At 38.7% G+C, this 24236-nt stretch overlaps 1 protein-coding gene across 4 annotated transcripts in view; it reads right to left on the reverse strand.

Annotated features, from left to right (window-relative positions):
• The window catches only part of YLPM1 (YLP motif containing 1), a 68727-nt gene extending 46373 nt beyond the window's left edge, over nt 1–22354 (reverse strand). For 2 of the 4 annotated variants that reach the window (XM_082383835.1, XM_082383834.1), the window contains exons 1-4: nt 21295–22352; nt 12406–12642; nt 11276–11455; nt 9062–10056 (exon numbers count right to left, since the gene is read on the reverse strand). In XM_082383835.1, the coding sequence (XP_082239961.1) occupies nt 9062–10056; nt 11276–11455; nt 12406–12642; nt 21295–22167 (2285 nt within the window). In that variant the 5' untranslated portion in view covers nt 22168–22352. Of the gene's footprint in view, nt 1–9061; nt 10057–11275; nt 11456–12405; nt 12643–16540; nt 21205–21294 lie in introns of those variants that run through there. The other 2 variants (XR_014242287.1, XM_082383836.1) reach the window with 2 other exon arrangements.
• Nucleotides 22355–24236: the final 1882 nt, after the last annotated feature.

Here is a 24236-nt window from a genome sequence, read left to right on the forward strand (position 1 = left end):
TAATGAACTCACTTCTGTAAGCCTCATGCCTGCATATATAATATGCAGTGTTTATGAAAAGGTAGGGTGCTTTGCTTTTAGATTTAATTGTTGACCAGGAGCCAAGGGTCATCATTTTATTTTTATTTGGGGAGTGAGAATATGTTAAACCAATTGAAATATACTTTCAACACTACATATAAATGGAAATTAGTTATCAATACTGCACTTCAAATTTTTCAAAGTTCAAGGATGTTACAAAATGTCAGACTATCAAAACCTTTTTGATTTATAAAAGTAAAGAGCTTTTAGGCCTTTGGAATAAATATATTTAGAGATACTCATATTAAACATATGTACGAAAATAAGCCATCTTTACATCAACACAATGAACTACTATGACCTTTTTAACATATAAAAACGTACTGGAAATAAAGTACAAACATAGTATACATTCACTAAATACAATCACACAAAAACACATGCATTGTACATTGGTTAGATGAAAAGAAAAAAAGACAAATTTCTGGTGTTTAAATATTTTGAAAATTTTTGCTTGTACAGTTAGGTATTTCATAAACTTCTAAAAAATAAAAACCCTATAACTAGGTATGAAACCATCAGAACTAGGTATAAAAATTTCAAAACTTGATACAAAAAATATACTCCAAATTGGGTACAAAAACTTAAGAGGGATGCAGAAATACAAATACCCTTAAGCAAGATAATGTCTGATTATCACAATATATAAACACACATCTGCAGACCACAGTAATTACAAGATTTTAAATTCTGGAATCAAATTCCTGCCCTTTTAGTTTTCATGTGAAATAATGCCATTTTCTAATATGTATAACCAAGATCCTAAAATCAAAATTCCAAAGAGAAATAATCACTATAAACAGGAAAAGCCATGGCAAATGGAAGCATTAAGAAAAATTATGGTGTTCATAGTCCCTTGTTAAACCTAGTAAGACAGCTACAGAATGGAAGAGGTCACAATTCCAACCCTAAAACTAATCAAAAATAGGTATAACTGATCAGAAGCCTTGATATTATTAATATGTCAGTTCTTCCTCAACATGGTCAATAGAGTCTATGCAATGTTCAGGAAAATTCCAGCGGTTTTCTGAAAACTGACAAGCTGCTTCTAAGCATTATATGGGAAACAGAACGGACCAAGAATGGTCAAGACAATCTAGATCAGGGGTCAGCAAACTACGGCCCCGGGCCAAACCCAGTTAAGACTGATTTTTAAAATATTTTTATAGGTTAAAAAAAGAAAGAAAGAAAAAAAGGAAGAAAGAAAAATATTTGACAGAGACCAAACATGGCCCACAAAGTCTAAAAATATTTACCATTCAGCCCTTCACAGAAAATCCCTGATCTAGAAACATAGAATTGGAGGACTTACACTAAGAGATATCAAGACTTATTATGAAGCTACAGTAATTAAAACTATTTGACACTGGTGTAAGGATAGACAAATAAACCAAAGTAACAGAGTCCACAGACAAATCCACATATATAGTCACTTGATTTATGATGGAGACACTTGTAGTAAGAAAAGGATGACTTTTTCAATAAATGGTATTGGGGTCAACTTGATAGCCATATGGAAAACAATGAACCTTACCCTACCTCATTTTTTTTTAACAAAAAAATCAATTCTATATGGATTGTTGATTTTAAAATAGAAAGGTAAAACAATAAAAGAAAACAAATACAATAATGTATTTATGGCCTTGGAGTAAGCAAAGATTTCTTAAACAGGACATGAAAAGGCACTAACCATAAAGAAAAGATCAATAAATTAGACTACTAAATTAAAAAAATCAAGAATTTCTATTAATCAAAAGATACCATTAACCCTTGGGGTTCATTTGGGTTCACTGGATTCAATTATAGTTTTTGAGTTTTTTAAAAACAGTTCTATTTGTAAGGATTGATATTTCACGACTTTTTTTTTTCCTACAGGCTTTCCTAAGAACAAAGAGAAAATTTACTTTTTGATAAATAGAATGAAGTTTACATTATCTTGCAATTACCATATAGGCCCACTGAATTTTTTCATAAACCTAAGATACATTATGGAATCTTTTTTCTATATATTGAAACATTTTGTGATCTTCTTATCCTAGAATTCATTATTACTCATCATTCCTTATCAATTATCCCCAACTATGCTAAAGATAAAAATACGAAGACAACAAAAGAATGATGGAATTGTGAAATAAGCTGTCACCCCTCCTTGCATGGCCCAAAATATTGCAGCCTGCTTTTAGCTTCATTGAGCACAACTGAGAATTCAGAAATTTTCATTTCCTGACAAAGAAAAGTGACAGAGAAAGTTGTGTCAAAATTATTAGATGGGCCTTCCCTGGTGGCGCAGTGGCTAAGAATCCACGCACTAACGCAGGGAACACAGGTTCAAGCCCTGGTCCGGGAAGATCCCACGTGCCGCGGAGCAACTAAACCCGTGCGCCACAACTACTGAAGCCCGCGTGCCTAAAGCCCGTGCTCCATAACAAGAGAAGCCACCACAATGAGAAGCCCGCGCACTGCAATGAAGAGTAGTCCCCACTCGCCATGACTAGAGAAAGCCTGCGCACAGCAACGAAGACCCAACACAGCCAAAAATAAAATAAATGAAATAAATTTATTTAAAAAAATTATTAAATGAGTCAAAAGATAAATGCAGAGACAGCTACACTCTAGGTCCTAATAAAGATGTGAAATTAATCATACAAGCAAAATCTCTGACTATGAGTCCTCGGATGACAATATCCTAGATGAATATTCTCAAACTCAAGATAGGATGAGTGAACAATATAGTTCTAAGGACGGAAAGGAAATGTGGTATCGTCGTCCAGATAGTTATTAAACAGGAAAGACTTCATCACATATTTTTGGCAAGAACCTGGACCATTCTGCTTTGCTAAAAGAATATGTGGGGCTTCCCTGGTGGCGCAGTGGTTGACAGTCTGCTTGCCAGTGCAGGGGACACGGGTTAGAGCCCTGGTCTGGGAAGATCCCACATGCCGTGGAGCGACTAGGCCCGTGAGCCACAATTGCTGAGCCTGCGCGTCTGGAGCCTGTGCTCCGCAACAAGAGAGGCCACGATGAGAGGCCGGTGCACCACGATGAAGAGTGGCCCCCGCTTGCCGCAACTAGAGAAAGCCCTCGCACAGAAACGAAGACCCAACACAGCCATAAATAAATAAAAATAAATAAATAAATACAATTAAAAAAAAAAAAAGGGCTCACCTTGTGCATGTGAGTTTCATTTAAAAAAAAAAAAAGAATATGTGACAGAATTATTTCATCTTCTATAATGTTTGTGTGTCTTGATGCGAAGAGTTTTACTCTTTTAAAATTTACTCGATAAGAAGAGTTTTACTCTTTAAAAATTTTTAGGGGCTTCCCTGGTGGCACAGTGGTTAAAAATCCTCCTGCCAATGCAGGGGACGTGGGTTTGAGCCCTGGTCCGGGAAGATCCCACATGCCGTGGAACAACTAAGCCCGTGCGCCACAACTACTGAGCCTGCACTCTAGAGCCCGCAAGCCACAAGTACTGAGCACGCGTGCCACAACTACTGAAGCCCACACTCCTAGAGCCCATGCTCCTCAACAAGAGAAGCCACCGCAATGAGAAGCCCACGCAACTCAACGAAGAGTAGCCCCACTCGCTGCAACTAGAGAAAGCCTGCGTGCAGCAAAGAAGACCCAATGCAGACAAAAAATAATTAATTAATTAAAAAATTTTTAATTAAAATTTCTATTAAGTTGTTTTCATTATGCCTTTATTCTTACTTCTGTAAATTATTTGTAAAATTACTTTTAAATTAAAAAAATAAAAAGGTTCCAGGACTTCCCTGGTGGTCCAGTGGGTAAGACTCCACATTCCCAATGCAGGGGGCCCGGGTTCAATCCTGGGTTGGGAAACTAGATCCCGCATGCATGCCACAACTAAGAGTTCATATGCCGTAACTAAGAGTCCACAACTGCAACTAAGAAGCCTGCATGCCACAATTAACAGTCAGCATGCTGCAACTAAAGACTGCGCATGCCACAACTAAAACCCGGCACAGCCAAAATATAAATAAATAAATAAATATTTTTTAAAAAGGTTCCAATGGACCATCTAGATGGTAAAGTGAAGACTACTTTTTTAGTATACTGAAGGGTAAGATTGCAAAAAGTGCTGCAGAGTGAGAAACAGTCAAGACAATCTAGACGTATGAGCTGATATCTAGTATATGTAAAGGACTCCTACAAACCAATAAGAGAAAACCATAATCCAACAGAAAAATAGGGAAAAGACTTGAATCAGCATTTCATAAAAGAGGAAATCCAACTGAACGAAAATCAAATGGAATGGAAGTCAATCTCATTTGTCATTGGGGAAATATAAATTAAAGCCATATTACAATACCACTAGACATCCACCACGATTGCTAAAATTTTAAAGTTTAATAACACCAAGTACTAATGAGGATACAAAAAAACTGGAATACAGAAACACTGGTGGTGAGAGTGTAAACTGACACAACCACTTTGGAAAACTGTTTGACAATATCTATCAAAGCAGAACATATTCGTACTCTTATGACCAAGCAATTCCCATCCTTGGCATATATCTAAACAAAATTAAATACAAACAAACACACACACACACACACACACACACACACACACCCCTAAAGGGACATATATAGCACCAAAGACACAAAGCAGTGTTTTTCATAATAACCACCAAAAACTTAAATGACCATCAATATTAGAATGGATAAACAGATTGTGGTATATTCATACAATAAAATATTGTAAAGAAATGAGAATGAAACAAACTACAGCTGCACACAACATGGATGAATCTCACAATAATATAATGTCAAGTGAAAGATGCCAGACTCAAAAGAGTACATACAGCATGAGTCCATTTATATAAAGTTCAAAAATAGGCAAAACTAATCTATTGTGTAAAAAGTTGGAATAGTGGTTATCTTTGGGATGAGGAAAAATGGGAAGGGGCATGAGTGGGACTTCTCAGACATTGTTAATTTCTATTTCTTGATCTGAGTCGCGATAACACAGGTGTACCTGTGAAAATTTACTAAGCTGTACACTTATGATTGTGCACATCTCTATATGTTCCTCTTCAATAAGTAAGTTTTATTACTGAAAATAAAAGATTCTTGGAAACCAACATCCACTAACGTGACAGTTTATTGGAGCTGTGGTAGTCTTCCACAAGACTTGATGAATCCAATGATACATACACACATAAACAGTTTCAAAAAGCTGCCCCAGATGCTCAACAATGTGGTATGCTATTTACATATGATGCACTTATGTCACTTGACTTTTTGTAAACCTTCAGTTTTTAGAAAGCAGCCTAAATCTGGATTTTTCAAAAAACTCAAAGTAATTTCCAGTACTTTATTTAACAGTGTGTAATTGGTAAATCAGTTAACTGTGTTCTCAGTTCTTGTTTTTCTACCCAGCTTTGTTTAAGAAACAAAACACACACACACACACACAAAAACTAGAGTGGCTTACCGTATGTTATATATATAGCAAACTCTGAATTCAACTAATAAAGGAAATTCATAAGTTTTCTTAATAGTGTGGATTATTCTTACCTCAGTCTCTTTTACTCACTGACCGGCTTCCCACTGATCTTTTTTTCTCCCATGTAACAAGGTTAAAAAAAAAAAACAAAAACAACCATGCCTGGGCAACAGTCACAAACTATACTTTACATGGGCTAAGTGAACAAAAGAAGTAGAAGGGTAATAGAAATGGCAATGACACAGCTAGATCAGGGAAAGGTTTTTAAAACAAGGCAGGAAAAAAAAAAAACAAGGTAGAAATGTGAGCAGGATACAATTCAAGGACAAAATATGCCATCCTTATCAAAGCTGCAGGTGGAAAAAGCCAGGAAGGGATATCTCATATCTAAAAACAGTGTAATCTCCATTCATGAAGATTCAGCAGACTAGAATGCAGGCCCAAACCTAACTAGATGAAATGTAAAGTCTTAGGAAAAAAAAAAAACAAACCACAAGACAAAAAACTGTACAAGTTCAGGGTGACAGAGAACTGGCTTAATAACAGTAAGGTGAAAAAGACCTGGCTGGCCAAATTGATGTTAAGCTCAACATGAGTCAACACTGTGAGAGTACTGACCAAAAAAAAAAAGCAATTTGTTCAGCTATGTAAGTACTTTTTTTTTTTTTTTTTTAGCTGTGTTGGGTCTTCGTTTCTGTGCGAGGGCTTTCTCTAGTTGCGGCAAGCGGGGGCCACTCTTCATCGCGGTGCACGAGCCTCTCACTATCGCGGCCTCTCTTGTTGCGGAGCACAGGCTCCAGACGCACAGGCTCAGTAGTTGTGGCTCACGGGCCCAGTTGCTCCGTGGATCTTCCCAGACCAGGGCTCGAACCCGTGTCCCCTGCATTGGCAGGCAGATTCTCAACCACTGCGCCACCAGGGAAGCCCATATAAGTACATTTTTATAACAAAGTTAGTAATAGGCCTATGGTCTTCTCCATCTGAAGTAAGTGTTCATTCTGAAGGAGACTGACAAACCAAAGGCCCTTCAAAGGACAGTGAACAGGGACTTCCCTGGTGGTCCAGCAGTTAAAACTCCACGCTCCCAATGCAGGGGACCCAGGTTTGATCCCTGGTCAGAGAGCTAGATACCACATGCCACAACTAAAAAGATACCGCACGCCACAATGAAGATCCTGAGTGCTGCAACTAAGACCCAGCGCAGCCAAATAATCAATAAATAAATTTTTTTTTTTAAAAAAGGACAGTGAACAATATAGCAGGAGAAAGCTAGCACCAATGTTAATATGAAAAGAACTTCAGTTTATTTGATGGCACAGCAGAATGGTTAAGGTGGGTAGAGGGAGACAAGAGGATGGTCTTTAAACAACGGCAGGAATACACTGTAGAAGAGGGACAGGATAATTCATTATGTGTTGCACCACACAGGCAGATCTAGAATCAAGAGGCAGAAGTCAAGGCAACACAATTATGTTCAATGTAAGAAATACAATTTCTGTAAAACTGTCAGCACATCGTAGGGCAGTGTTCCTTATCACAGTGCCAACGCTCTGCTTGAGCTCATCAGCTGCTTGTCACAGGAAGCACAGTGGACTTAAGAGTGGGTCAGAAGGCCCTGGATTCTAACTCCATCTCAACCATTTATTTGCCGTGTCATCTGGGGCAATTTATTTATAACCTCTCCAAATCTCAGCTCCCTTTATCCATTTACCTCATGAGATCACTGAGAGGAATAAATGAGATAATATGTGCAAGACCTAGGATGACAAAATGCAACACAAGGGTGAGTTGCTATATAGAGGGAAAGTTGCACTAGGTAACTGCTAACTAAGATCCTCCTAGCACTGAAAGTATTAACTGTACCCTGAGGCAAAAGAAAAAAAGTTAAAGTAGGTCCTAAATTTACAACGTCAAGATCTGGTAGGCGAAACAGAGAAAACGTAATTATGACAGAAAAAAGGGAGCAGGAAATCTATGTTTTATGAGGTTATAAGAACATACTTCTCATATAGCAAATCAGTCACCGTATCTAAAAGGTAATGCTCAATGAAACACATGCCAAATAAATCAGGACTACAAATGCACTTGTAATCACTGACAGGATGAACATCACTGAATCACGGCATTAAACACAGTGCTTAACTAGTGCTCTTGCTCTGGGGACCCTCTGGACTCAGCTCCCACTACGTGGACTTAGGCTCTACTCTCCCACCTACATGATCCTGAGCAAGTTACCCAATCCTCTCAGCCCCAGTTTGTAAAGGGTAAATGTAGGGTATGAAACTGCCAAGTTCACAGGTTGTCGAGAAGACTCCACGGGATAATGTATGTAAAGCTTCTGACAAGGCTTCTGGTACTCAGCGGATTCACGTTAATTGCCTTTAATTAGCTTTCATTTTTGGATGGAGTTCTGTTTTCTGAATATAAACTTGGAGAACAAATAAAAAATATATTTTGTTTTCAAATATTGAAATGAGGTTTAAATTTAAAATTATGATGTAGATCCATCAACACTGAGATGGAAAACTAACCAATGCTGACAAGTGGAAAAACCAAGTTACAAAATAATACACTTAGTATGCTTCAATTTTTTATGACATATGTTTTAAACATTATTACCTCCAGATAGTAGAATTAGGTGACTTTGACTTTTTTTCAATACTTTCCTGTCCTGTCTAAATTTTATATAAGGAGTATTTCCAGTACAATTTCCAATTGGAAAAAAATCTGATTGAAAATGTTTTTGTAAGAAAATAATCATTTAGGCCAACTTGGGGAAAAAATATTTTTACCAACTTGGAAAAATAAATTTAACACCTTTTAAAAGGTATAAGAAAAAATTTAGAAACTACTAGTAAATGTTTTGTGTGCTTTTCTAAATAAAAATGTGGTTCAAACAAAAGAAAAACATCTCCTAAACTGAGAAAATATAAAGGATAAAAGTTCCATGGGGGCAGGGATTGTGTCTGTTATGTTACATTCACTGCTGGAAGCACAAATATTAATAAATATTTGCTGAACAAATGGATAAAATAAAAGTCCTATTTACCCTTACACTAAATTTCATTACTTTATTTCACTAGATGCTTATTCATTTTTATCTCCAACAGCTGGCATATCATGTCACAGAAAGAAGTTACCAATCCAGTTATTTGTTACATAAACAAAAAGCAAAAAAGATCAATAAATTTAATAAAAATTGCTTTTGAAGCTGACAGTCACTAAGGAATTGATAAGCATTACTCTAAACCACTACATTCATCCTGGACTAAAATCGCTACATACAGGATAAAAGCAATGACATCAAAGAAAGGGGGGGATGTTGCCATTTCTAGATTTCATTATGTCATGTCTAATAAGTGAACAACACTAACATTATTAACTGTAAACCAGGAAGGTATATAAAAGTACAAAGAGAACGTAAAAGCCTACTCAGCCTGTATCAGCAAAGCAGCAAAACCACCACACCCCCACTCCCCACCCGCTCCCAAAAAAAAGGCAGACCTACCTTGGGCCTCTTGGACCTTCCAAGTAACTGCTTCTAGGAGGATCTGGAAGTAATCCACCTGACCTCCCTGGCATGTCCTTGACTGCAGTGATTGGCTGAGATGGAGCAACTGAAGACTCCCCAAGTCCTTGCTCAGATGAGAATGAACTGTATGGCAGAGCAGACTTGCTCAGTGGAGCTTTAGAATTCACTTGTTCAGATGGGCCAATGGCTGATTGCAATGGAGGATGGTAAGTTGAGGGTGGGGCTGAACCAAAAGACACAGGAGTGGGAAGCAGTGCTGGTCTAGGTTTCTCTGGAACTTGTGAGTTCTGAGAACTGGAGGCTGGTGGAACTGGGGCTGTTGTTAACTGAGGAGGTATCCCTTGTGGAACTCCAGGGGGAGGCATTCCTGGAGGAGGTGTGGCTGAAGATAATGGTGGGAGGGGCATAACAGGTGGAGGTGCTGTTGAAGAGAGAGACGGTGGGGGAAGAACTGGTGGCGGCCCTGCAGAAGAGAGGGAAGGAGGGGGTAGAACTGGTGGTGGCCCTGCAGAAGAGAGAGATGGAGGCATCACAGGTGGGGGCACAGAGGTTGGTAGAGAAGGTGGCATCACAGGTGGGGGCATGCCAGGTGGTGGCACTGAAGCAGGCAGGGCAGGGGGCATCACTGGTGGTGGCAATGATGGAGGCAATACCGGAGGAGGCATTGTTGGTAGAGGTGGAGGCATCTGAGAATATGGGACAAAAGGTGGCGGCATGGACATGTTCCCCATATACTGGTTCTTCATGTTCTGAAATGAACTGACTTTCTCCTGGAGATAGGTCTGAGTGGCTTTCATATGTCCCTGCCATGTTTTCCACTGCTTCTCATACTCCTGAAGCTGATCTTTATGAGGATAGGAATGAAGCTGTTCCTCCCACAGCTGAAACTCTCGCTCCCAATCTTGGTAGAGATGTTGAAACTGCTGCTGCTGCATCTCATAATGCCGCATCTGCAAATCTACAGACATGGTCTACAAATAAAGGGATAAAAATTATTTCAAGACATTCATATAAGAGAATTAATCATAAGTTAAAATATTAATGAATCAAGGGCATTTGCAGCCTTAGGAAATTAGAACACAAGACTTTGGGAGGCTAAGGATAAGCTTGTTAAATCCTTTCCATGATGATCATTCGTCTTTCTCCCTCTGACTTATTTATATGTTATTACTGAGTTGGAAAAAATCTACCAAACACTAAAGCAAATACCTATCTCAGCAATAAGTATTTTTCAAGTTTTTATTACTACTATGGGTCATTTTAAATATTACTATTGAAAATGATCTGTTATAGACATATAGACGTAAGTTTATACCTCACAGATACAAGACAAACAAGTATCTAAATCACTTCATCTTTTGTGGTGCATTTGCTTAGGTTTTTTGTGGTGGTTGCTTTGATCTTGCTGGTGGATTTCTGCTTGTTACTGCAGTGCTTTTCAGGCAAAAACACAGGTTAACTTGAAGCGACATAAGAAGCCCTGGTTCTTCATCTTTTTTTTTTGGCCACTGCGCGGCTTACAGGACCTTAGTTCCCCGACCAGGGATTGAACCCCACGCCCTCAGCAGTGAAAGCACAGAGTCCTAACCACTGGACCACCAGGGAATTCCTTTTTTTTTTTTTAAATTGAAGTATAGTTGATTTACAATATTGTGTTAGTTTCAGGTGTACACAAAAAAAAAAGAAAAAAAAATACACACACACACACACACACACACACATTCTTTTTCAGATTCTTTTCCATTATAGGTTATTACAAGAGAGTGAATATAGCTCCCTGTGCTATACAGTTAAGTCCTTGTTGTTTATTTTATATATAGTAGTGTGTATCTGTTAACCCCAAACTCCTCATTTATCCCTCCCCCTGCTTTCCCCTTTGATAACCATAAGTTTGTTTCTATGTCTGTGAGTCTGTAAGAAGCCCTGGTTCTTAAATCCCTTAGCAACAGTACTCTAACATCTGCCTGGGTTAACATGATCAGAAGATTCCACTATACCTGCCCTTCCCCAAGAGCATTTTCATAATACCACATTTCCCAAGCCCCCAGTAATGTGACAAATAACTACTTGGGCACTCCAGGGGAAACATCTGATATCTTTCCTTCTTCATACTTAAATCTCTTTCATGAGAAACAAATCCCTTTAACATCCTGGGGCAATTTCCCATGTGGCAACTGAGGAAGCACTCACCTGTATATGCGGTGGATGCTGTATAATCTGCTGGTACTGTTGTAGGATCTGCTGTAACTGAGTGTGCTTCTGCATTATTCCCTGATACTGGAAGCCAACTCGATGCTGCTGGTGCTGCTGCCAGTGTGCTGCTGCAGCCTGCAACTGTTTTAACCTGGCATCTTCTTCTGGGTCCTCAGACTAAAGATAAAAGAGAGGGTACAGTTTTTTTCTAAGTCATAAACAGCAACCAAATTAATAAGAAACCTGAATATTTTATAAAGTACTGTGTTGTAATAGTATTGTGTTATAAAGTCCCGAATCCCTGCAACTCTGAGAAAAGCTATTCTATCTTTACATAAAATACCTGGTTCTATCTATACTGTGATCATGGATACTAATACAAAGGAATTTATAAATCCCACGGTCTTTACGAGAATAATCACCTCACTGTTCCTAAATAGGATAACCATTTCCCCAGCAGAAAGTCAATCCACAGTTACTATCCTTTTCACTATATGAGAAATCTCTTTTTCACCTTAGTCACTTTTCACCAGCTGACTACAGTGTAATCATCATGTTTCAATAATGTTTCCACATAAGACTCTTGGGAGAACAATGACCTTTGGACCAATGTGAGAACTTTCCATGTGCCAGTCAGTATGCTAAGGGACAAGGATTATCACATTTAATGCTTTAATAGCTCAATAAGAAAGCTACTATTTGAATATGCCCATTTCGTAGATGAGGAAATTGAAGCATAGAATGGTTAACTAACTTGCTCAGAGTCACCACCAGCAAGTAGCAATGCCTGGACTACAGCCCGGGCAGTTTGACAATAAAAGCTGAATCTCTTAATTACTGCCCTGTGCTGCCAATACGAAAACACCCACCCTTGCATCCCTTTACTGCTTAGAGACACTCAATTCAGAAGAGTGTCTAATTCTTCACTCTCACTTAAACGACGAAAAAATGCCTTTTCTAAACCTGATATGGCATACATCTGATTATTCCACAAATGAAATTTTACATGCACTTAAAAAAAAAAAACACATGAAAATATATATCCATTTATAACAAAGGTACATATATGTATGAATCAGAAAAAAAACAGAACTTAATAAATACCAAGTAATTAATTTCATGGTTACCTGGGGTTCCTCAGGTGGGAGAGGAGGTGGTACGTCCTCATTAGGGGGTGGTAATGGGGGCTCCTCCGACGGAGGGGGTTCTGGTACTTGGCTGGTGGCAGGTACAGTAACTTCTTCCTTTACTGGCTCAGCTGCATCCTTTGCTACAACAGGACCTTTTTTGTGTCCCGGCAAATGCACTTTTGTCCTCTGCTGCAAACTAAGCAGGTGCTGTCGATACCAATATTGCTGCTGTTCCTACAACAGAAACCATTTTTAAGTCAGAAAGAGAAAAACAAATATCGTATATTAATGCATATATGTGGAACCTAGAAAAATGGTACAGATGAACCGGTTTGCAGGGCAAAAACAGAGACACAGATGTAGAGAACAAACGTATGGACACCAAGGGGGGAAAGCAGCGGGGGGTGGGGGGGGTAGTGTGATGAATTGGGAGATTGGGATTGACATGTATACACTGATGTGTATAAAATGGATGACTAATAAGAACCTGCTGTATAAAAAAATAAATTAAATTTAAAAATTAAAAAAAAAAAATTTTAATTGACAATCCTGTATATCTGCAACTTGGTTTTGACAGGGAGCTACATTTGTGTCTGTGTTCATGTATTTATACATAAGAAAAGGCAAACCTGAACTGAGAAAGGCAAATAAATAAACATGATCTTTCAATTCCTCCCCCAAATTTATATATTTAAGTTAAACCATACATGTTAATTCAACATACTTCTCTATTCTCATTAAAAAAACATGCTTTTGGAGGTGAGAGTAGTCTTTCTGATAAAAGATCAGAGTAAATCTTTTCAGTATTCATAGCTATTGTTTTTAACTTGCCTTTAGTTGGTTCAGTTTTATCCACGGGGGTCTCGTGATTAATGAATATAATAAATAGCCCTACCTCTTCTCTCTGTCTTCTCTTCTGCAGTGTCCTTCCCTCTTTTAAACACCTGCTGTATCATTAATCTTGCCATACCCAGGTATATATGCATAAATGAAAATATATTGTGTTTTAGAATGCTTTCTATTTATTTTAAAAGTTTCACTTTGTCTTCCAAGTTATACTGTAATTTGATTTTCTGGAAGCTTATTTTGTCACTCCACTTTCTAAAAATTACCACAATAATAAGTTTAATGTGGAAAAAAATTAGAAGATACAGCCTATCCTGATTATTCATGGATTCTGTATTTGTGAATTTGCCAACTTGCTAAAATTTATTTCTAACTCTAAAATCAACACTCAAGGAACTTTCACAGTCATTTGTGGACACGCGTAGATGGGCAAAAAATTAGTTATCTGACTTGCACGTTCCCGTCTGAGGCAGAACACGGCCATGCTCTGCCGTTTCGTTTAGCTCTTATATTGTAAATAAGTGTTATTTTCAAGGTCTATTTAGGGCCACATTTTTCACATTTCTGTACTTTTTGGTTGAAGATTTTGCTGTTTAAAATGGCCCCCAAGCATTATGCTGAAGTGCTGTCTAGTATTGCTAAGTGTGAGAACGCTATGCGCTATGATGTGCCTTAAGAAGAAAATACTTGTGTTGGATAAGCTTCTTTCAGGCATGTGTTATGGTGCTGCTGGCTGTGAGTTCAATGTTAATGAATCAACAATATACATTAAATAAGTTGTTTTTAAACAGAAACACATATAAAACAAGGTTATGTATTGATTGGTTGAAGAAAATGTGACCAAAGGCCCACAGGAACCTAACCCTGCACTTCCCCTAGGAGCAATCGTTCAGTATTCACTAATTCAGGGTTCTTGACAACTTTATAAAATATAAATACCTCAAATAAAGAGATTCAACTACAAATAAGCAATAATTAAAATCAATTTTAAAAAATCTCACCGCTCAGAAATAACTACAGGATCTTCATTATCCCAGTGTTCACTATATAATTCCCCATGGTTACAAGGTGGCATAAGGAAAAAAAAGTTGTCATAACACTAAAATATTCACTAATGAACTGCCCTATATACTTCTATAATTAACAACAGCATATAAACAAAAACAAAAGCATACATTTCTACTACAATTATAAAAATGCAGGATCTAGCAGAAGTACTACCAGTTAACAACCAAAAAGAATTTTTATAATAGGAACTGCAAAAGAGAATGACATGAATATCAAATGTTGAAAAACAGCCCCTGGAAAAATGTATAAATCCCTAAAATATTTTTTCAACATATTCAAAAACAAAATAAATGATGATAATATAATGTTGTCACACAATTTTGTCACAAAAATTATAGTACAGAAACCTAATCTACACTTTATTCTTTATAAACTCTAAGACTCAGCTGTTCTTTGAGCTTTATTTTTCAAGATTGTGTCCCAAATTAAATTTTTTACTTTTTACAATAAACTTTTGGTCCTTGTGTTAAATGGATTCATTTTACTTGCATTCACTGAGATTCATTATCTCTGGATAACCAGGATTTCCTATATTGTTACTATTTTACTGTATATCCTCTCCAATTTTCCACATGCAAGTATACATGATACTCCTTTCTCACGAAACATACTGTCTTGTTATCTGTTTTTTCATTCGCAGAATGTAACTGTCTTGGGAGAGAGGTGTTTCATGCTTTTCTCATATCCTGTCTGGTGCTTAAGCATAGTGCTGGAACACACAGTAGAATGTCAATAAATAGTTGCTGATCAGCTAAAGACTTCCCTTCTAGGTTACTAATTTCTATGACCTGAAACTTGCTACATCCCTTTGGAATAGTAAATTCCATCTCACTAACTCCATCCTGAAGTTTGGGTCATGACTGGGCTTTTCTCTTTTTAATTATCATACACATAACCATCAGTTCCTGAAATATAATTACTTTTACTATTCAACATGAAAAAAAAAGAAAAAAAACCCACACACTGTTCATGATAGTCAACAATTATGTGGTATTAAAACATTTTCAACATTCTTCCATTATTGTATGAAAATACCGAAAACAGCAACAGGCTTGTTTTTTAGCTTTAAAAAATTAATAAACTCTTTCAAGTAGAAGTTAAAAGTTTCCTTTTTTCTAAGTTACTTTGAAAGCATCACCGAAAGATACAAAGATGCAAACTATCTTTCATAAACTAGAAGCCAGTGACTATAGACAGGAAGATTATTCAGGTCTAGATTCTTTATCAATTTATACCCACCTTATTCTCATGCTTTCTATCTTTGTCTTAGACCTAGTCTAAGGTTAAAACCTTGTTAGGAGCTCAAGTACTTATTGATTTACTAACAGTATGCACTGCAGATCAATTTCTACTTAATATGAACCCAATAAGCAGAAACCAGATCTAATTCAATCCTAGGACGAGGCTTTGGCACATTTTTAAAGCTCTGCAAATGAATAACATGAAATCATTCAGAAATGTCCTCAGTGACCCCAGAAAAGGTTGCTTTATCTCTATTTTAAAAAGGAATAAAACCTGCCTGGACTTGCTAATGAAGCTGAAATAGTAGCCAGTTCTTCTGAATGTCCCATTATATCAGACAACTCCATCTCATATAGGATGTTAGTTCATAGGTAGAGGAAAATCACAGTAAATGTCACATTCAAAAAGAGATTGAATAGAGTTAAAAAGTAAGGATGTATTTGTCATGAATACCATTACCAAAAAAGGTGCTAATTAATTCAGCAAGTATTTACTGACCACTTGCTATCAGCACAGTAAGGAACTAGGTACTAAATGATTCTCCAAGTAGGGAAATATAAAGAAGGAAGGACAGGGAGAGAGAGAGAGAGGATGAATGAATGAATGGATGAATGAATGAATGAACACATGTGTCTATGTGTGTGATGTTTTAAAGATTAATTTTGAAAGGTTGCCTTTCCTGTCCAGGTTGATTAGGATAAATGCCTGTAACATTAAATGTTCAATGTCATATCCTAAAGCAAGTGGGATGGGGAGGGGGGACTTGGTAAAATAATGAAGTGGATTTCCATTTTTAAAATTTATTTAAAATATATTTATTTTCAACATTTTTGAAGTTCACACTCTATTCCAGGAATTAAGGTCCCATCTTAAAAAAAAAAACCTCCTTTACTGTGCCTCTTCCTCCAGCTCCTACCCACATTCTCTCTCTCTCTCTCCTTCAGTCAAACTTCTTGAAAGAGTTGTCTATACTCACCATCCCCATTTCCTCACCTTCCATCACTCCTCAAATCAATGCAATATGGCTTCAGTCACTATGAAACTGCTCCTGCCAAGGTCAACAATAATCTACATGTCAGTAAATGCAAAAGATAACTCACAGTCTTCATCTTGCTTGACCTCTCAGCAGTAACACAGCTGACTACTCCCTCCTCCTAGAAACAGTCTTCCCTTCACTTCTGTGGCACTGCACTGTCCTGATTTTCCATCCACCTATTTGGCCTTTCTTCCCATTGGTTCCCTTAGGTACTGTGGTTCTGCAGGGCTTGGCTCAATGTCCTTTAAACTTTATTCTTACTCTACACACACTCCTCAGGAGACCTCATCTATTTCTGTGCCTTCAAATACCATTTTTATGCTGATGACTCACAAGTCAATGTCTCCCAGATCTCACTTCTAGACTCCAGACCTATATCTAACTTCTAACTGGACATCTCCATTTGGAATCTTATGTCTCAAGGATCTTAACTCAGTAAGTCTAAAACTTAACTCATCATTTTCCCTTCATCCCCAAACCTGTTCTTCCCCCTCCTGTAGGTTATTAGTATATGGAACCACCATCCACCCAGTTTCCTATCCCAGAAACCCAGGAATCGTCCTTGATGCCTCCCTCTCCACTACTACTCAATCTCCAATAGGATTCTAGCACCAAAATATTTCTCCAGTCTTTCCACTTCTCTCCATCTCCTCCATCACCATCCAAGTCCAAGCCACTACTAACTCTTGCCTGGATCACTCTATTCACTATTCTCTCTACATCACTCTTGCTCCTTTCGATTCCACTCTCCCCAAAGCAGTGTGAACTTTCAAAAAGGCCAATCTGTCACATTTGCCTATATAAAATCCTTCAGTGGCTTCCTACTCCCCTTAGGATAAAGTCCTCATAGGTCCTCCCTGGCCTGGTTTGTACCTTCAGTAAGCCCTACTGAACTTAATTCTTTGAACTCTTATCTGGTTATTTTCTACCCATTCTTCAGGTTTCATTTAAATATTACTTGCAAAGGGAGGTCTCTTCAATTAGGTTAGAGCTCCCAGCTATATTCAATCATTTGAAAAATATTTATTCTTCACCTACTATGTGCTAGACCCTGAGCAAGGCCTTGTGAATACAACGGTGAGCTTAAAAAAGCTCACCTTTTCCTAATCCTTATGGAATGGTCTAGTGATATTTTCTATTTTATAATTCCACAGCACCTTACACGTCTTCAATTACTTTTTAAATGTCTTTTCCCCGCACTGGAACAAGTGAATGAGGACAGGTACCTTGTCTATTTTGTTCACCATTTCATCTCCAGTACTAAGCACAGTTCTTGGCACACAGTTGTTACTCAATATATATTTGAGTATTAAATAGTGACTAAAAACTCTAATCAAAGTCAACAGCTTTACCTAAATAAGTTTTAAGAATAAAAGAATAAATCACAGTTCATTAAAAAAAGACCAGTATGCATTTTACCTAGCCAGTCCTTTAAACACACAGAAAAGTTAATTTTTCAAAAAAGACACATTCCATTAAATCACCACTTTACTCTGAAAACTAGAAATTAAATGGAAGAATATCAAGCACTTATCCTGTCTTTTCTATGCTAACTGTATTTCCAATCAAGCAGTCCTAGTTCGTGAGTGAAAGTTTTTCTTTACAGAATTCCTTATGGTAAATATAGAAGAAACAGCAGGAAAAAAATCACCATATTGCAACCTCTAACAAAGAAATAATTTACTCAAGCAAAGACCATCAAAAGATGAACCACTAGATGAAATATGAGATGCAAGACTGATGGGAAGCTTTACAGCAGAGAAACCAGTCACCCCCCTTGATCAATCTTGGCACCACTAACTATGGGACAACCAGGCACTGAGTGACTCCTGATGGGATGCAAATGAAATACACAGCACTACCTAGGTTACGAAGTACACTTGACAAAAGAAAGGTGAACTTAAATCTAAGAAGGCTGCACAGTTAATGCCTAGTTTACAAAAAACATGGGAGAGAGAGGAACAAGTCAAATGACACCAACGAGACAGCAGACAAATCCAGGACGTGGGACATTCTACAGGATAACTAACACAGATTTTTCATCAAGCTCAATGGCAAGGGTAGAGAAACAGAATAGGAGAGACTGACCTAAATCAGGGATTCTCAAGTGAGAGTGATTTTGCCCCCCAGGGGATATTTGGCAATATCTGGAAACATTTTTGTTAGTCACAACTGGGGGCTGCTACTGGCATCTAGCAGGTAGAGGCCAGAGATGCTGCTAAACATCCTACAATGCACAAGACAGCCCCACAACAGAATTATTCTGCCCCAAAATGTCTATATTGAATCCCAATTTGAACAAACCATCAAAACTTTATTAAGTCCATGGGGGAATTTTAACATGGATAATATCAAGGAATTATTTTTATTAGTATGATGAGACAATAGGGGAAATCTGAACAGATCTGGTATTAGATGATAGAAACTTGTTAATTTTGTTAGGTGTTATAACGTGTTTACCTTAGAAAAAGTCCTTTAAAAAAAAATGTCTAAGAATGTAGGAATGAAATGATGTGAGATCTAAGATTCATTTAAAAATATTTCAGCAAGAACAACAGTAAAGGCCTAGGTGAAGCATACATGGCAAATTCTTGATAGCTGTTGAATCTGAGTGATGGGTATATGGGGAGAATCATACCATTTTCTCTACTTTTGTGCATGTTTAAAATCTTTCACCATAAAAAAATTTTTAATGAAATATTCCAAAAATAAAATATGAATCAACAAAGAAGAGTTAATTGTCAGAGATTGGCACTGGCATGAAGAAAATGTTTTCTAATAAACTAAAGTATCCTAAGTCTAGAACACGACAACTCTTGTATCTTATTCAACAAAACTTTGTGGAGAGCCGACAATCGGCAAGACACCGTCCTAGGTGCTACAGGGGATAAAAAGGTAAGTGAGGCAGTCTCTGTCTGCAAGGGACTTACAATCTGAAGAACAGAACCAAAGCACATGGGTAAGCTGAAGCACGGCTTCATAGAGACCCTGATATTTGAGATGTGCCTAGAAAGCAATACAACTGCAAGGGGGGAGAGAGGGTTGAGGAAGTTGGGATGAATTCTAGAAAGAGGTAAAAAAAAACCTAAAGAGGCTTAGCAAGGGCCTTCTTGATCTGGCCCATTCACACCTCTCAAATCTCATCTTCCACCACTTTCTTTACGGCTATCATCAAAGAATTTGAGGCACTGAATAGTCAAAGCACTAAAAGAAGTTCACTATAGACAAGGGTACAAAGACAGAAAAACAAAAACAGTGTTCGTGCTAAACATTCATATTAAGGACCGGTCTGATTCCCGCCCCCATCCCCCACTACCAAAAAACAATTCATTTGTCTAAGAGGCCAGAAAAAGTCCAGTAGAGATGAGGATATAAATGTCATATTTTGGCTTGGACTAACTCTGAGAGTGCTGGACAATAAAAGCACTGGAAATTTCAGAGTGGGGTGGTAAAGGGGGCAGAAATTCCATCTCTATTATAATGGAGGAATCTGGAGAAATAACCTAATGGATAGTACTAATTTGGTGTAAGCTAACAGAATCTCTCATTCTACTGTTTTACCCCAGCATCTCAAGTGTTTTCTCCTGATGATGTGCCAAGCACCACATCTTGCTTACTTAAAACAACCTGTTTCTCTTCTTAATTTCTAATGCCAAACCACTGTAAAATTAGAATAATATCTTTTGGAAATCTTTATATGTAAATCTGAGCTTGTAGATTAAAAGATTCTCTTTTTTCATGAGGGAATCTAGGTAGATTAGTAATTGCTAAGTTTCTATTTTAAGAAACCAAAACAAATTATTTCTTCCACTTTAATTTTATCTTCTTTCTTAAGAAAGGAATTCATTTATTACTGCTACCCTATCAATCTCTGACAGGGAAGCATCACTTGAAAGAGAAGTTTAGAGGAATGGCTCTCTCATGAATGAAGAGATGTCACGATCATTTTTTTAAAACTTGGCCGAATTCCAAGGCTGTTACTGTGGAGTAAATGGTAACAACAATGCAATGCAGCAAATTGGTCATGTCTTAAAACTATCTTTCAGTGATGTGAGAAAAGGATGTATGGGTCAGTTCCTTAAATGACCAACAGATTCCCAAAAAGGCCAAATATGTAGACTTCCCTAGGTATTGCATATATATCTATAAACATAATTAGGATGTTCCTGATTAGAACAAGATTTCCATCCTTCATTTGCTGAGACTTCTTAATTCAGGAAGCTGACAGCTATCAGTGGCCCTTAATTTTCTTTTAAAGAAACTAACTGGTCATAAGATTCATACGCATTTCAGGTGTCAGCCCTTTGAGAAGCTTCTTTTTTTATGCTGCCTCTCAAATAGAATTTTAGTTTAAGTTACAATTAAACAACAACAACAAAAAAGCCCTTTGCAACAGCAACAAAACCTAGAAGCATGGTCAAAGGAAACCAAGGAATATATCTGAGAAGTAACTCTTGAGCCACCCCATCACTCTGGTGTCTAGAAATATCTTCAAACACTGTTCTTTTAATAATCCACATTTAGCTAATTAAAAAGCTGGGATGTCAGACCTTTGACTTTTATGGAATCCTCTGGAGTGTAAATTAGCTAGTTATTGTGTGTCGGAATTAGGCTAAGCGCTGGGTACAGCCCCCAGGCCTGCTCACTTAGGGCCCTCTAGGTGAGAGACGCAGCTTGGGCAGATGTTTTCTTACCTGTGGAGTCATCGTAGAGGGATCTGGCTCAGGGGCAGCCTGCTGCTGTTCAGCACTCTTGTTCTTGGCCCCGCTCTCCAAAGGCTCTTGCTGGACAGTTGTCTTATTCCCAGAAGGGGCGGACGACGGTGGCGGAGCTAGCAGCTGGGATTTAGAATGGCCTTGGGAGGGGCGGGAAGGAGATGCCTGAGAAGAGGGCAAGTAGGACTGGGAATGGCTCAAATAGGACTGCGAGGAGGAGGAAGAGGAAGAATAAGATGGGGTGGGCGCCAGGTAGGACTGGGAAGGCGGGGACTGAGAAGGGGACGGCTGAGCGGGAGGCAGGTAGGGCTGAGACGAGGCCGGGGGGTAGTACGAGGGTGGTGGCTGAGGTGGAGGCATGTAAGACTGAGACGGGGGCATGTAAGACCCCGGCGGTACTGGGGGAGATTCAGGGGGAGAATCCAGCTCCATGGGAACCAAACCAGGAGGCCCGTCTCGTTGGTGGTGGAGCATCTGGTGTTTGTACTGCTGCTGCTTCTGATAGCTGAGAGCCGGCCCAGGTGGAGGGGGCATCGGTGGCGGCGGTGGCTGCCAGTCCCCGTAGCCGGCCCCCGGCATCACCGGCGGGGGCGGCAGGGGGGGCGGAGGAAGGTGATGGGGCTGGAGCACGCACTGCATTTGCTTCTGGTGCATCTGCTGCAGCTGCTGGAGCTGCGCCAGGTGCTGCTCGCGGAAGCTCATGAAGCCAGAAGAGGAGGGGGCCGCGGGAGTCGTCGAGCTCGAGTACCCGGGCCCCGGCGAGGCCTCAGGAAGCGCCACCGGCGGTGGCGGCGGGACCGGCGGCGGCGGATAGTGGCTGCTCCCGCCATACCGGCCCCAATTCGGGTACATATCGGAGAAGAAGGCGCAGCGCTCGTCCCGGCGTCGTTACGCGTCGCAACCGACCTCCAGGAGCTGCAGCGGCGACGGCGACAGCCGGAACTCGCGGCGCCTACAGGCCCCGGAGCGTGTAAACGGAGCGCGCCAGTGCGCCGGCGCTACCGAGCTGCGCCCGAGACCGGGAAGGCGGGGACGGTACCGGGGCGATTACGCCTGCGCAGTAGCCACCGAGAGGAGAACAAAGGCAAGATAGAGCGGCCCTTTGCTTGGCGACTCTCGGTTGCCATCTTCCTTCCGGTTCGGATAATGTAGGGGCGAGTAGAATGTTCCTATATAGCCAAGGAACCATAGAGTCTCACAGCTGAGAGCGGTGGTAGAGATCGTGTCGCTCTACGGGTTCGTTTTTGAATGGAAAAAAAAAAAAAAAAGGTTCCATTCACAATAGCAACAATAACAAAAAACCATGAAGCAGGTAGGAATAACACTAATAAGAAATATGCAGAATCTATATAAAGGAAACTACAGAACTATACAGACTCATATCCGAGTGGAATAAAATTAGACTTGAAATAATGGAGAGGTTTACCATGGTTCTGAATGAAAAGAGGAAAAATTATAAAGATGTCAGTTCTTCTCAAATTAAGTGAATAGACTTAATTCAATTCTAACAAAAAATCCAATTAGGAACAAATCTGTGAAGATGTATTCTGAAGACAGAATGTAAGAGTACATCAATTCCTGCAGGTATTGTAAAAGGGAAGAAAGGGAATTCTTTAGAATAATTCAACGCAGAAGAATTTATGTTGGAGAATATCAGTCAAAGGAAAGATAGCAAAAGCCAGATAACAAGATTGTCTAGAGAGGACCAGATTGGATTTAGAAAATAATCCAATCTCATGCAATACGAAATATGAACCCATGTGGCTTGAGAGAATCACTGAAAAACAAAGCTGATACACACTGAATTCTGAAAACAAAACAAAACAAAAATCTACCTAACTCTGAGACTTTTAAGTGTGTCAATGTGCCAGTTGTGCACCACTTAAAGGTTTGACCTTGCTTCCATCTTAATAACCCAGATCTTCACCTCTCATAGGAGGTGGATGTGAGCTGAAAATGGGGCAGCTAAGTTTCCTTTGGAAGAAAGAGCTTTTCATTCTCAAATAGGAATTTAGCTGTGTTTCTTTTAGCTTTTATTGAAATATAAAGTATATACATAAAATTACAAATCATAGTGTACAGCTTAGTGAATTTTCACAAACCAATCACACTTGTGTACAGATCAAGAAACAGAACATTACCCAACTCAGAAATCCCGCTTGTAATTTTAATATTTTCAATTGAAATTCTGTTTGAAAACTATAAAAATAAATGTAATTTACTATAGAACAGACAAGGAGAAAATCAGATGATCATCTCACTAGATGCAGAAAAAAAATGTTTTCTTTCATTTCATAAATTTCAATATCCATTTATGATTTTTAAAAAGATTTGCAAGCCAGAAATAAAAGGAAACTTCCTTAATCTTATACAGAGTATTTACTAAGAAAACTACAACAAACATCACAGTTAATGCTAAAAAGTTGTAAGTTTTCCCACTGAGATCAAGAACAGATGTCCACTGCTATCATGTCTGTTACGGGTTGAACTGTGTCCCCCCCCCACCCCCCCAAAAAAGATGTTTAAATCCTAACCCCCAGCACCTCAGAATGTGACCTTATTTGGAAATAGGGTTGTCCCAGGTGTAATTAATTACGATGAAGTCATACTGGAGTAGGATGGGCCCAAGTAGTCTCCTTATAAGATGGCCATTTGAAGACAGCACACAGAGAGAATGCCATGTGATGGTGAAGGCAGAAATGGAGTTATGCAGCTGCAAGCCAAAGTATGGAATAAATGGAATTCTCATATGCTGCTGGTGGGAGTGTAAATTGGGGTGACTATTCTGAAATACTATTTGGCACTATCTACTAAAGCTGAACAGCCCCAGAGCCTATGACCCAGGAATCCCACTCCTAAACATATAACCAACAGAAATGCATATATATGTTCACCAGAAGACATGTACAAGAATGTTCACA

Source organism: Balaenoptera borealis, assembly GCF_965194805.1.
Source record: "Balaenoptera borealis genome assembly, chromosome: 3".
In the NCBI taxonomy this organism is placed as follows: domain Eukaryota; kingdom Metazoa; phylum Chordata; class Mammalia; order Artiodactyla; family Balaenopteridae; genus Balaenoptera; species Balaenoptera borealis.